Here is a 14,475-nt window from a genome sequence, read left to right as displayed (position 1 = left end):
GGGGGCCACACCCGGAGCCTTTGACCTAAATGTCTGATCCACAAGGCAGTGGGGTATCGTGAGAAGATGCAGTCCCATGGTAGCCGGTGACCAACGATTGGTTCATACGCCATTTGTTCCTTCAGGATATTGGAGCCTATGTACACCATTGGTTTGGGATCAGGGTTTGCCAACTCCCCTAGGTAAACTTTCCGTGTCCACCAACCCGTTTAGAGCGCCGGACATTCGCTTTTCGTCCTCTCAATTTCGTAAACGGTAATGCCGCGAGAAGGCAGTGAGTCGGACTTTCCTGACAGAGGCTGTGTAGGCGTGGTCGTGTGAGAGCATTTCGGGAGGGAGGGCGGACTCTCACCACTCTCGGCCGTACCGGGGCATTTGGGGGATACATTTGGATTTACTCATGTTAATAGGTATAGCCTACCGTGTTGGGATGCGTGTGATTATAGTAGTCAACGGTCATAGACTTTGAATGACATGGTTCAAGATTGTTTGCAATGGCGCAGTCGCATCCATCCTTTGTCTTCCCCCAAATTTTGAGATTCCAAATTCCTCACGACTTTCTTGTTTTTATTTCACTAATTTAAATTTTCCTATTGAATCGTATCTTTGGTGCCTAATCTTTCCTATTATCACTAATACGGTAACTACCTCTACTATTCTGGGATTTGGCCTGACAATTTCATCTCTCAGTGATGATGGGGTATGGGAACTTGAACCGATGTACAAACGCACCAGGTTATAGGCTGTGACCGACTGAGACCACTACCGTACATTTGAAAGGCGTGAAGTATCCATTTAACTACGTCTAGTTTCTCAACTTTAGACTTTATAATGATTATATTATTATTGTGACTCATCAGCTATACTCGGCTTTGAATCATATTTTACGACGACTGGTCATAATATTTGAATGCTTAAAACACAGAATTTGGATTTCAAACTTACCCTACATTGGTTGATAGCTTAATGTTTAAACCAATAAGCCACTGATTCACTATTGAAGTGTTTGGAAATGTTCCACTTTTTATCACTTTTACTTAACGGAGTAGTGTTCGACTGACACTACAGTTAGATTACAGCAATCTTCAAGAAATCCGTAATAAACGTCACCGTCAACATATACAGGAGTTAAACGTAAGTGGCGAGAACAAATAGCCAATGTATACTAAGTTTTCATACCATGACGAACATAAGAACTGTGCTTTCTAAACCATTCTAAACTTGTGAGTTTTTGAGACACACGTTATGCAGACTCTATTTAAGTCATATCCTGGTGTTCAACGCCGAGCGATCTAGGGGTAGGTTGAAAGGCTAAAAGCTACCACGAAATCACTTATCTAAGTCGTAAGGGACAGGTATTGAATTATTGGTCAAGGTTCTCTAGATAATCGTGGTCAACGGTTTAAGAACTCGAATAAACGTGGCTCGGAATAGGACTTAACAACATAGATCCATTTATTTCCTATTTATCTCTAAATTCTGATTTTAATATAGATACCTTTAGCCACTTACTTCGTCTAATACTGGAATTATTTTGGCATCTATTGCTTTCACATTGTTAGGCTCTTCCTTTACTGCTCCGACATGAAGTATAGGGACTGCCTAAGGCATATTTCTAAATGGTCCTTCATCATGACTGAAACATGTAGTCTTCCCACTTTCATATAATTTGCTGACCAGGACCTCACGTTAGGCATGTAGTTACAGATTATTGGAAAGCTATATCTACTTCCAATCAAAACACAAGCAGAGAAGTTGAAGTAACAATTCACAACCACTTTTTAAGCAATTCATCAAAGTATGCTTTATATATATATATATATATATATATATATATATATATATATATATATGCGAATGAACCCGGACAGTGAGAAAACTACTAGTTTAGACCGATGATATTTTAAAGTGGAAAACAGGCTTACCCGCTGACAGACGCGAAATAAGAGAAATTATATCTCTCTCCATTTCCAGATATGTAAACACGTAACCAGCGGCCTAAAAATAACTGTGAAAATCAACTACGTTACTTCATCTAATTTAGAGTCAATGAGACATCGTTTCACTCCAATTGCACTGTTCCTTACAGTAATTATATGACTTAGTTTATCTACACATTTAAGAACATGATTCTGAAAAATACTAGGAGTTCAATAAGATTACTTTTACAAAATCTAATTGCTCCACTTTCCCACTGAGCTGTAGAGCAAGTTTCGAAGCACAACCGACCAATTTTGAAGAATTTTCGGCATTTACTTGTAACTTATGGAAATCAGGTCTACAGAAAAAGTATAGCTAACGGGTTTGCATACATTAGAGAGTTTATCTTTTTTAATTTATGCTCTATTTCACTTCTTCTAGCAAGTAAGTTCTTGATTTCATCAGATACATCTGCCTGTAAAGTCGATTTTATTCAAAAATCAAATATTACTTACCTTAACATTACGGGACTTCTCAACTAGATCCTTAAGATCGGAAAAGTCGTCAATCATGCATACATTGGAGTCCATGATATTGGTCAGAGTTCAATTGCCTTAAAACAAAAACAACAGTCCCAGAAGAATTAGATGTTAAGTATGGAAACCAAAACTCAGCTTGTACCTCTCCTAGGGCTATTGCCTGTCCCAACCCCACACAGACGAAGAAGGTTGGGTGTGAGATCAGCAACCCCATCCCGTAGAAAAACAACCTTGCTAAAAACAAACTCTAACTAGAATAAACAATTTAAACCATTTAAACTCTGCCCTCCGAGTTGAAGCATCTTCATTCAGAATAATTATCAAGCCTTATGATGGAAGCTGAAATTCTTCCGAAGTCATGAGGCAGATGTTCCTTCTAAAAACCACAGTAACAAATATTATAGGTACATGGAACGTCCGGACAATGTGGGAGATCAGGAGGACCAGTGAAATAGCAACGGAAATCAGGAGATATAAATTGGCGGTTCTCGAAATCAGTGAAACACTTTGGACCAAAAATGGACAGCAAAGGTTATGTTCGGGAGAGATGCTCACGTACTCTGGTCACAAACAAGAAAATACTCCACAAACTCAGGGAGTTGCTTTGATGCTGTCCAAATAAGCATATGGGATGGGAATCTCACGGATCCAGAACCATCAAAGCATCCTTCAAAACAAATGGAATCTTACTTTACTTACGCCTGTTACCCCTAGTCGAAGAGCGTAGATCGCCCACCAGAGCTCTCTATCCAACCTTCTCCTGGGCATCCTTCAAAACAAGGAAGGGGGAAACGTAATGAATGTTGTCCAGTGTTATGCACCAGCCAATGATAGCAACGACGACAATGAGGACTAGTTCTATGAGACTGCAATCAATCATAGAGAAGTGCTTAAGAAACGATCTCACCATCCTGATGGGAGACCTAAACTCCAAAGTCGGAATGAACAACACCGGATATGAAGATATCATGCGACGACATAGACTGGGAGAGAGAAACAAAAATGGCGAGAGATTTGCAAATTTATGTGCATCCAACAAACTGGTTATAGGCCGCACAATATTCCTCCGCAAACGCATACACAAAGCTACATGGGTCTCACCGGACCACACAACGGAGAACCAAATCGATCACATTTGCATCACTAAAAAATTCAGGAGATCTATGAAAGATGTGAAAATCAGGAGAGGAGCTGACATAGCTTCAAATCACCACCTGGTTGTGGCCAAGATGAGACTGAAACTAAAGAAACACTGGACAACTGAAGAAACAGCAGTATAAAGGTTCAATACAGCCGTCTTTCCAGATACTAACAAACTCAACCAATTCAAGATAACTCTCAACAACACGTTACAAGCCTTACAGGATCTACTCAAAGAAGAAGAAACTACTATAAAGGACAACTGGAAATGGATCAAATGAGCACTAACTTCAACGCATCAGGAGATTCTGGGTCCCGATAAGCATCATCATCATAAGGAATGGATCTCTGTCGAAACCCTAGACAAGCTTCAAGAAAGGAAGAACAAAAAAATAGTAATTAACAACAGCCGAACAAGGACAGAGAAAGTCAAGGCACAAGCTGAATGCACTGAAGCAAACAAGTGGGAAATCAGATGGACCTGACAATATACTAGCCGAAGCACCAAAGTCAGACATAGAAGCAACTGCTAACATGCTCCACGTTCTGTTCAGGAAGATTTGGGAGGAAGAACACGTATCACAGACACACTGGAAAGGTTTGCAACAAAGTGTTGCTGAACTGGATGAAAAATTCAGTAGATGCCCAACTTCCAGATCAACAGACCGGATTCCGTAACGACCGGTCGTGCACAGACTAAATCCCAACACTAACGATCATTGTTGAACAACCAATTTAATGCAAGCCATCACTATACATCAACTCCCTTGACTATGAGAAGGCATTTGACGACGTGGGTAGGAGAACATTAAGGGACCTTCTTCGACTACATGGATTAAGTAGCATGGGAAAATCGTCAACATCATACCGAATTCATACGATGGACTAGACTGTACAGTGGTGAATGGAGGATTACTGGCAGACTCACTCAAATTGAGGACCGGTGTCAGGCAAGGTTGCCTACTACCCCCTTTCTCTTCCGGTGGTTGACTGGATTATGAAGACCTACACATCTGAGGGAAATCAAGGAATACAATGGACAGATTGCATGCAACTAGACCTTCTATCCTATACAAACCAACAAATGCAGGTGAAGAACAAATAGAACTCAAAACAACTGTCCGCAAGCCATTATCAAAGTCAGAATCTTCAATACGAACGCCAACACAGTTCTACTGTACGGAGCTGAAACTTCCAGAACTACCACAACCATCATCAAAAACGTACAAGTATTTATAAACAAATGTCAAAGTAAGATACTCAATATCTGTTCACCAGATACCATCAGGAACAACCTACTGTAGGAGAGAACAGACCAGCTTCCAACTGAGCAAATTACGAAAAGACGTTGGAAGTAAATAGGACATACTTTATGGAAATCATGAAACTGCATCACATGGCAAGCGTCAACATGGAATCATGGTGGGAAGAGGAAGGCCAAAGAACATATTGAGTGCAGAATCGGAAGCAGATCAAAAGCATGAATAACAATTAGAAAGAATTGTTGAGGACAGAGTTGAACGGGAAATGCTAGTGGGTGGCCTATGCTTCTCTACGTGAGGTAACAGGCATAGTTAACTATGTAATTAAGCAATCAAATACTGTTTTTTCCTACGTAGTTATCTACGTTTTTTGTACTAAATATATCGAGAACATCAAGCAAATTGAAGTCACGCGCTATGCAAACCTCTGGAATAGATTACCAGTAGACATCCGGTCAAGCCAAACGCTTATTCAATTTAAATCCTTCCTTAACCGCTTTATGGACCGATTCCCACATGTTCCCACATGTTCGATGGAGATTACCTAAACCAACCTGCATTTGACAATGGTCCATCCAACATCTAACCGACTGACATTTGATAGCCATGCCACAAACTGAGATCATTTGACGCCGAATAGCCTCTGAAACTTTACGTTTGACATGTTGCAGGCCAAACAGTGCTTTATTCGTTTTCTATTGTTGTATGCTCCGTATCCCCTCTTTATAACTAATAAGTAACTGCGTTTCTTGGATTTTCTTTTCATCTCCATAACCATTTATGGTGTTGTACACATTGGGCCCTAGAAATACCTTGGACCACGATCCAATAAAACTTGATGAAACTAGAGACTGCTCAGGCGAAAAATCGAAAACTATCTAATCATAAGAAGCTCAGAAACTATCCTAAATTATTGTGAGTTCCTTCTAGTTCATATTTTACTAATATGAAATATTTTTTTCATCACTAGCGTCCAAACAATGTTTTTTTTATCCTGCTTACTCATCGTCCTACTCATATATCTTATAACCTTAGACTTCTCTTTCATATTCTCCGGCCAGCTATTTGTCCTTATCATCTCTAAACCACATATAATATGACCGGTATCTTATAACCTATACCACTAGTTTCCTTCATAGCAATGCGATACAGTAAACAGATATTCAACCCACAATGCAAAAGTTTTAGCTGTCTGATCTGCCTGTAACATGGAACTTGTAGTGACACTGTATTCCAACAAGGTGTGCAATATAGGGCTCAGATTAAAACAATATCCATACATGACACAAACGTAGGCGAGTCTAACATCACAAGGGGGGAGGGTGACGTTACTGACCAGCAAACATAATAGGGAGGAGACAACTTCAATCCACTAATGTCTGTAGGGCAGAACTTTGTGCTAAGTTACTGCTCCTTACTGTCAAGTTGGATGTCACTAACCAATTGTATTGGTGCTAATTTCTTGTGCCAATCACATCCTTGGCTCATGTCTGTAACCCTGAATTGGTTTTACTTCCTTCAGAGAAACCCTATTGCAAGCAAGACTGGACAATTACGCTAAACATGAGTTCACTCATCACTCCACAAACATAACAATAAAAACGAGTTATAATAATTTTGACGAAAAAGAGCCAGTTGACATTCGAACACTTTACCATCCCCACCAAATTTTAAAAACACATAACTCCATTTGTACACTGCTTTATTCATTCAACTCCATACTGTGCCTTGTTTTACTAACCTGATGAAATACATTTGCCTAGAAACTGACTTGATAAAGGAGAATAAGTCTAAGTAGTCATACTCTAATTGTCCCACCACAAGTGACTAAACTTCAGTAGTCATGAACACTGTCCGTCCTGCTTCTCGTCCTTCCCTTTTTCTCTCTTTTTCAGCACCCTCATGGTATACCTCCGAAAGCATGTGGAACATAAAACTTTGTCCTGAGACGTCACTTATACTTGAGGAATTTGTCCGTGATCACTATCGAGGATCACAAACTAATACGCTCAATTTGACGTCTTCGATTGACTGTTCTGGACTTTAATTCCATTCATTCTCGACCATCAATTGCTTATCGCAATGCAGCTCTCATAAGGCGCGCCACCTCTTATGTTGAACATAAGATTCCCACTGATATTAATATTCTAATGTATGAAAATTTATTTTCTGTTTATATTGCACATGTGCCTTACAACATGTCAACATAATTCAATAACTTAATAAAGTGAAGCCTGTAGCGCTGGTAACAGCTTGATCATGAGTGTATACTGGAATGCCTCATGTAACATATTGTTATCTTAGAATATATTATGATTACTGTGTTATTTTTTCGGGAGGGTCTAACCATATTGCACTCTAGCGACAACAGCCGCTATGGGTTTTTCCTAATACGCATTAGGAACGTACGTTATCATACCCTTGTCTGCTCCACTAGAAACTGTTAGGTATTGTTCAGGGGCTTATATACAAATTCGATACTTCTCCATTGTTTATTTTTTCGGCATCACACTCTCAGTGCACAGCTAGGAGCCGCTTACGCCCTAAGCAAATTTCACGTACGTACCCTTCAAGGTCACGACTCATACTGAGCGCCCCTCACATATACTTTCTGACGGCTACAAACTTTTTAAAAAGTGACTTGGTGTGCAACATAAACACTATGTCATTTCTGAAAATGACTGTAAAAACTGCACTCATAGCGAGATACTAGGGCATAAACCTAAGAACGTCATAGTAAGTCTTGTCTTCGAAACAGAAACGAAGTAAACCTGAGAGCTACTGAACCGTTACCCCGACTAGTGTGGTTGTTAACATTTTAGACAAGATTATTCGGAAGCAGTTGTTTAAGGACCTCTATGAAAACAGGATTCTTTTGGAAAAGCAGTATGGTTTTAGAATATACTATTCCTGTCTCACTAAATTATTAGTGGTTCGTCAAAGCTGGTGCTGTCTTAAAAACCATGAGTTGCTCATAGACGTAGCCTACATTGACTTCAGAAAAGCTTTTGACAAAGTCCCTTACAATAGACTGTTACATAATTTGGGAAATGCCGGAGTTTGTGGCAATCAGTTAATGAGGATAAAAGACTTCCTAATTGAGCGCCAACAAAGAGTATGGGTGAACTCCAAGTTGTCTAACTGGGAAACTGTGCTTAGTGGACTGCCTCAAGGTACAGTTTTGGGGTCAGTGTTATTCCTGTTATGTGTAAATGACCTTCCTCGTTTCCTGTCATCATCGGACTTGCTATATGCTGACGATGTTAAGATATGGAGAGCGATAAGAAATAAGAGTGATAGCATAGAACTTCAAAATAACCTGGGGAAACCATCTGAATAATCTCAAACTTCCAAGTGTGCTGTGATGCATATCGGTTATCAAGGTACAGATACATATATGATGAACAACATTGAGCTACCCGTTGTCCAGACACACAATAACTTAGAAGTCATTGTTAGCCAAGACTTAAAAAATAATGCACACTGCCGTGCAATAGCCAACAAAAGTTTTAGAACCCTACGGTCAATAAGTATGGCCTTTATTCATGTCGACGTTAAAACTTTTTCTACTTTGTACATAGTAATCGTGCGTGTGCGGAGTAGTGTAACGTCGTATACTATGTTACACCTACATAGTTTATTCTAGTTTCTGGACAAGCCAATTCACCTATAATGTCATGAGTCATATTTGGATCTTGTTAATCATTTGCTTATTAACCTTGACTTCACTTTTATATGAGCATATATGTGTACACTTCGTATCTTATTCATCGTATATCTGTCACTCATTTTTGTCCGACTATAAATGTTGATTAACGCTTGCTTAAATCGAGTTGGCTTCCCAGCCATCCCCACTATGGGTCATCTTTCCTTCGCTTACTTACATTTGCTAGTGTGCTCACTGCCTTCTAGCCTATGTTATTGGTCAATAAAAATGTAGTTGCTGCTTCCCTTTGTCTTCTGATATTATACACCGTTCAGATTGTTATAATAACGGTTATCAAGACGATCGATTAACGAAGCACGCCACTACATGCGTCCTTAACTTGAGTACTGCATACAAGCAGCTACCCCCTATTTAAAAATAACAATGAACCTTTGGGAAAGGTTCATAGAACAGTAAATAAGCTAATTCCCGGAATAGCGAAGCTCCCTTATTATGCTCCACTGGCTAAACTAAACCTATTTCCTTTGTCAAATCGAAGAACTAGGAGTGACTTGACTACAATTTTCAAATTACTTAGTGATAAATTTACAACTGATATGCTCTCATTGCTTTGTTTCCCAAAACAGGGAATTTACAAGGACATTACAAAAATGTTTTCAAGCCTAGAAAAAATTATTTGTTAGGTGATCATCGAGTAATGAACTAGTGGAATGCATCACCTTAACACGTGATTGAAGCTCCATCTGTCAACTCTTTCAAAAGACAGTTGGATCAATTGAGAGACCATCACTGCCAGGACCAAAACAGGCTATCAAGCCTCCTGTCCTTTCCAGACGGAGAATGAAACTGATTAATTCTGTAGAACTATGGTCTACTTCGTTATTAGTGCTGCTCCAATAATAGACCTAATATTAAAATTGTAAATTGGTCATGATATGACTACCTAATCGATAAGATCTTACGTGGAAGTCACATCATTGTCTACATTGACTCGTCCTATCGTAATAATCACCAATATATGATGGAGAACACGTTCAGGCTGGATATAGAAAAAATGTATTTAACATAATAATAATAATAATATATTTCTGCAATAGCAGGTACACGCCATTTTTACAGGCATGATCTACAATTTACAACATATACTAGTTCACAGTATGCGTCCCAAGCAAGCTTGTTTAGTAATTATAATCTATAAAAGTTGATAGCAGTTCATTCGCTCAGATATAATGTGTTTTCATAAGAATAGTTTCCAAAGGGGCATAGCGCCCACGTTATATACCAGATCCAATCTCGACAAAAAGTGTAATAGGGTTTCGGTAGTGCTAAGTATTTATGTGATGCAGCTTCTTAAGTTTATAGTTGTTATAAAGTAGGCTTGTGGAGCGCCTCGTTCGAGCTATGACGTTGGGAAGGCGCGTTCGTCAAGCTTGTTGCAGATGTCAGAAGTTACATAGCTTCACCCTCAGAGCAAGATTCTGAAGAGAAAAAATAAAAGAGAAACCGAGGAGCAGCAAGGCATTTGGATATGAGCGATAATCAATGCTTAACATTTATTAGTGGAACAGATGAGGGTATGATAAATTATTAGATTAAATTGATACTAGCTCATGTTGCAAGAGTGAACTGCGATTAGGGGCTCCAAAGGAGACCAGGCAGTAATAAAGAACAATGAGTTGTAATATTTATCAAGGTGGAGTAGGTTCCAATGAAGGAGGGAAGTCAAGGTTGCAATAAGGAAGAACAGAGAGTGCATATAGAGAGTAGTGTTAAGTAAAATAGCAACCATATCCTTTACAGTCAGTTTTCTTTTAATAATCCGATGCCTGCCACACAGTTTTCATGTAAAAGTCCGAGTTAGCATGTTAAAGGTTGTCTTAGTAGAATAGTTAATCCAGCACAAAAATTAGAAACATGAGTCTTAATGGTGAGTGTAGGAGAACAATCTCAATATCACAGATTGATTGACTTGTTCTCATCCATAAAGAGCCTGATACAGATAAAATGTTCTGCCCCACAAACACGGGTGGATTGAAATCATCGCCCTCACCATCAGTGCTTGCTGATCAGTAACTCCACCCTCCCTCATTTTGTGATGTTAGGCTCATTTACGCTTATTTTTTGGATACATATCATATCTCACACAATGCTCTGTGTTTCACATCCTGTTGGAAAACACTATTTCTATAAGTACCATGTTACAAGCTTATCAGACAGTTACAAATTATGGACTGTGGGTAAGGCTTCGATGCAATGTTTTTATTGACTATATAGTGAAGTGTAGGTTACGAATCAGAGTATAGGCATTAGGAAGGGTATAGTGTAGGATATTTGTTTACCATAGTAGGCGGAAAAGTGGAGATTTATATAAGTTACATATAAGGTAAGATAACGAGTGGCGAAATAATATTAATGGCAAGGCAACATAGTGTACAGATGAGTAAAAAGCCGATAAAGAATAGACAAGAAGTAACTCACACTAAATTCGCGCTGAGGTTGTTTTTTTCTACGCTAACCGGTTGATGGGTGACAGGTTCTATGGTTGTACGACGACTGGCAGTAGGCAGTCGATTGTGCGTTCCTTCTAGTGTTTTAGGGTATTTATAAGCGTCGTTTAGCGACCGAGTATTGATAGATCCAGTGAGTTGCCTGTGTACTTCAATTGAAAAGAATTAGTGAGGGGAAAGTATTAAATACAACTACAAGGTAGGGAAATAAGGCGATTCAGTCTATATATGTAGAGAGCCTATGATGTCTGTGTGGGACGTGGATGTGTTCGTTTGCACCAGATCTATGCAGGTGAGGGGTTGATTAATGAGTCTTGTAAACGTATGTAATTTGTCTTCCATGCGTACTTCAGAAGGAAGACTGTTCCATATCAATGCGTACTTGATAAGGAAGAAGTTTTCACGTGTTTTTGATCTGTGTTTTTCAATTTTGACAGTGGATACTTTGTCTCGAAGGTTGTATCCATGTGAGTCTTGGTAGAGAACTATATTACATGTGGAATAAGTAAGGTTTTTAAGGAGTTTGAAGTAAAGAATTAAGTTAGACCTAGGCCATCTTTTCCAAAGGGGTTCTAGTCCTAAGATATGGCATCTGGATTTGTAGTCAGTGAGTTGGTCGTTCTTAAGTATTTTGCGAGTGAAGTCTCGCTGTATTCCTTCCACCTTAAGTATATCAGATAGGCGTAGGTTGTAAAATAAGAGCGAGCAGTATTCGACGATGGGTCTTACGCAGGTTTTATACAGGATGATTTCAGTTTCCTTTTGAAAGAAATTACGAAGGATGAAGCCAAGCAATCTCCGCATTTGAGATGCTTTACTTGAGATATGTACTGAGAGGTTAAGACTGTCTGAGTAATGTACCACTATGTCAGTTACTGATGTCAGTCTGAGCAGTGGGTTTTTGTTAAGTGCTAGTTTTATTTCAAGGGACGTGTCTTCATTACATAGCCAACCACATTTCTCTGTGTTGAGCTCTAACCCCCAGCGTTTGCACCAGTTGTCTACTTTGTCTAGTTCATGTTGGATAGTTTGCATAGTACTTCGTACATCACCAATGTCAGTTTTATAGATGACTTTCAAGTCATCAGCGTAAAGGTAGGTCTTACCTGTGGTAAAGCACTTGCATACATTGTTGATATATATTATGAAGAGCAATGGGCCCAAGACACTACCCTGCACAACATCACTGGTTATTGGTCGAGGTGTAGATGTTGTAGAGTTAATTTTGGTTATTTGGTATCTGTTTGTGAGGAAAGACCTAATCAATTGGAATAGGGGGTTTATAATTCCAACTGACTGGAGTCTGTTGATTAGAAGATTATGGGGTATTTTGTCAAAGGCTTTCTTTGTTTCGAAATAAAGTATAACCACCAGCTTTTTCTGGTCACGTATGCGAGTAACCTCGTTAAAGAAGTCTATCAGACATGTACTACATGATCTTGTTCTAATGAAACCATGTTGTGTTGGGTCTATTAGTTCTTCCTTAAGTAGGTGATCTGATAGTTGACTTTTCATCACTTTTTCGATTATGCGCGAAATAACTGGGGTGATACTTATAGGTCTGTAGTCTCCGACCAGGTTTCTCGGTCCTGATTTGTGTTTGGGAAGAACATATGTTACCTTCCAGGCTTCAGGATATGTACCTGCCTCTAATGATAGTGTGTATATTTTGAGCAATAACGTATGTATATCCGGCCCCGACATTTTATAGAGAATTGATGGTATATCATCAACACCAGAGCTCGCATTCGGCCTAAGGGTTTTGATGGCGGTATGTATACTCCCAATGTCAAAGTTTATGGTGCTAATATAGCTTTTGCTTATGCATTTTATGTTAAAATCTGGGGCATTAGATGTATTCCCGTTTTGTGAAAACCATTCACTTAGCAGTTCGCATATGACGGTTTGGTCATTGTACGTCACACCATCGTGCAGTAAAGAGTGAATGTTATGATCTTGTTCTTTCTCATCCGTTTTGCAAGGAGCCGACATAAGTTTTGGACTTTAGATGCAGCTGTGAGCGCAGTACGTTCTTCTGTCTGTTTGTTTTTGTTGTGATGACTTTGCACTCCCTCAAGTACAGAGTATACCTGGTGCAGGGCACTAAAGTCTTTTGATGTAAAGTACGTCTTTCTTAGTTTTCGTAGCTTAGACTTAGCATTTTGGTTGATGTAGGGAGCAATTGTTTTGAAAGCAATTTTAGAATAAAAGAGATAAGTTGCACAAAAATGATCACACCTGCAAGGCTAAGTCATGCCATCCGATGAAATTATGTTTCCACGTTCTCCAGAGTTAACATTCTCTTCATGTTAGTTGTTGGATATAAGTAGTTTCAGTAATTCTGTGCTCGGCTTCAAAAGTCGTGTGGTTAGGATTCTATTCTACTACAACTATCTGCACGAATGAACTACCTTTTTTATTTTTGTTGTTTCTATCTATGTATCTCCTCTGATGGGAAGAATCTTAAGTACAAACCAGTGTTGTGAGTTATAGATCGTTCCTGTAAAAATGGCGTGTGCCTGCTCAGACAGAAATATACTATTATATTATTACTGAACCTTGTAATGTTTGTAACATTTTAGAAAAGTAAGGCTATAATGTGACAACTATCCTTAATAATAATTGCAGCATCTGGCCATCGTGTTTTTACATATATTCCGGATTTCCGGTATTTATACTCAAGTGACTCGTGACCGGTTAAAAGGAACAAGTTGTGGAAGTGACTTCTACGCCAAAGTCGCTTCCAGGTTGCTTTCAGATCTGTGGAAGGCAACAAGATAGCTTACGTGTCAACCATGGGTTGAGTGATAATTATACGAACTGAATTATGGCTTTAGATTTATTCTATTAGTCTTTTGGCTAACTCGTCTGCATTAATCTTTAGAGAGAGCAAAGTCTCTGATTTCCAAAACGACAACCTGCAAAGTACGAGGACTGGGTGGAGTAAATACGTACTGGATCTTAGTTGTGACCTAGAATGCAGCACAACATGATCACACTTTGTTTGTGGAGGCAACTACTGAATGCTAGTGACGCCACCACGGCAATGTGTAAAGACGAGGTGAAGTAATGACTGTTCATGCTATAAGTCAATATTTTTCGGTTTCGTGATGCATTATGCAAGTGCTCACCGGACTACAGGTGAAAGCAAGCGGCAATCAAAGCAGCTGCTCTGGCTTACAGTCAAAATTGTATAAGATGATGTCGGTCTATATATATGTCAGAATTTAGAAGCTGCATTGAGAGGAAAAACGTCCACGATTATTTCGTAAGCTGGGCAGTTTATTATAAGGCTCAAGGTGGCAAGATCATTGAAGATCATTGATTATGACCTTTGTAAGTCCATGAACTCTTTTTTTAGCTTGGATATTGACGCATGTACCGGCCATCACTTACGTCTTACGTGGAACTAAGAACAAAAGGGGGTGATCAAATATCAA

At 39.2% G+C, this 14,475-nt stretch overlaps 1 protein-coding gene across 1 annotated transcript; it reads right to left on the bottom strand.

Moving 5' to 3' along the window:
• Window positions 1-1,887: 1,887 nt before the first annotated feature.
• On the bottom strand, window positions 1,888-2,492 carry Smp_192100 (hypothetical protein; the record flags this gene model as incomplete). Its single annotated transcript, XM_018792561.1, has 5 exons — window positions 1,888-1,998; window positions 2,031-2,132; window positions 2,164-2,278; window positions 2,313-2,395; window positions 2,436-2,492. The coding sequence occupies 5 exons, from the start codon at window positions 2,490-2,492 to the stop codon at window positions 1,888-1,890; spliced, it is 468 nt and encodes a 155-aa protein (XP_018644600.1).
• Window positions 2,493-14,475: the final 11,983 nt, after the last annotated feature.

The sequence above is a fragment of the Schistosoma mansoni genome (assembly GCF_000237925.1).
Source record: "Schistosoma mansoni, WGS project CABG00000000 data, supercontig 0249, strain Puerto Rico, whole genome shotgun sequence".
NCBI classification, from domain to species: Eukaryota; Metazoa; Platyhelminthes; class Trematoda; order Strigeidida; family Schistosomatidae; genus Schistosoma; species Schistosoma mansoni.
The sequence above is the reverse complement of the archived record's forward strand: the minus strand, read 5'-3'. Positions and strand labels throughout refer to the sequence as shown.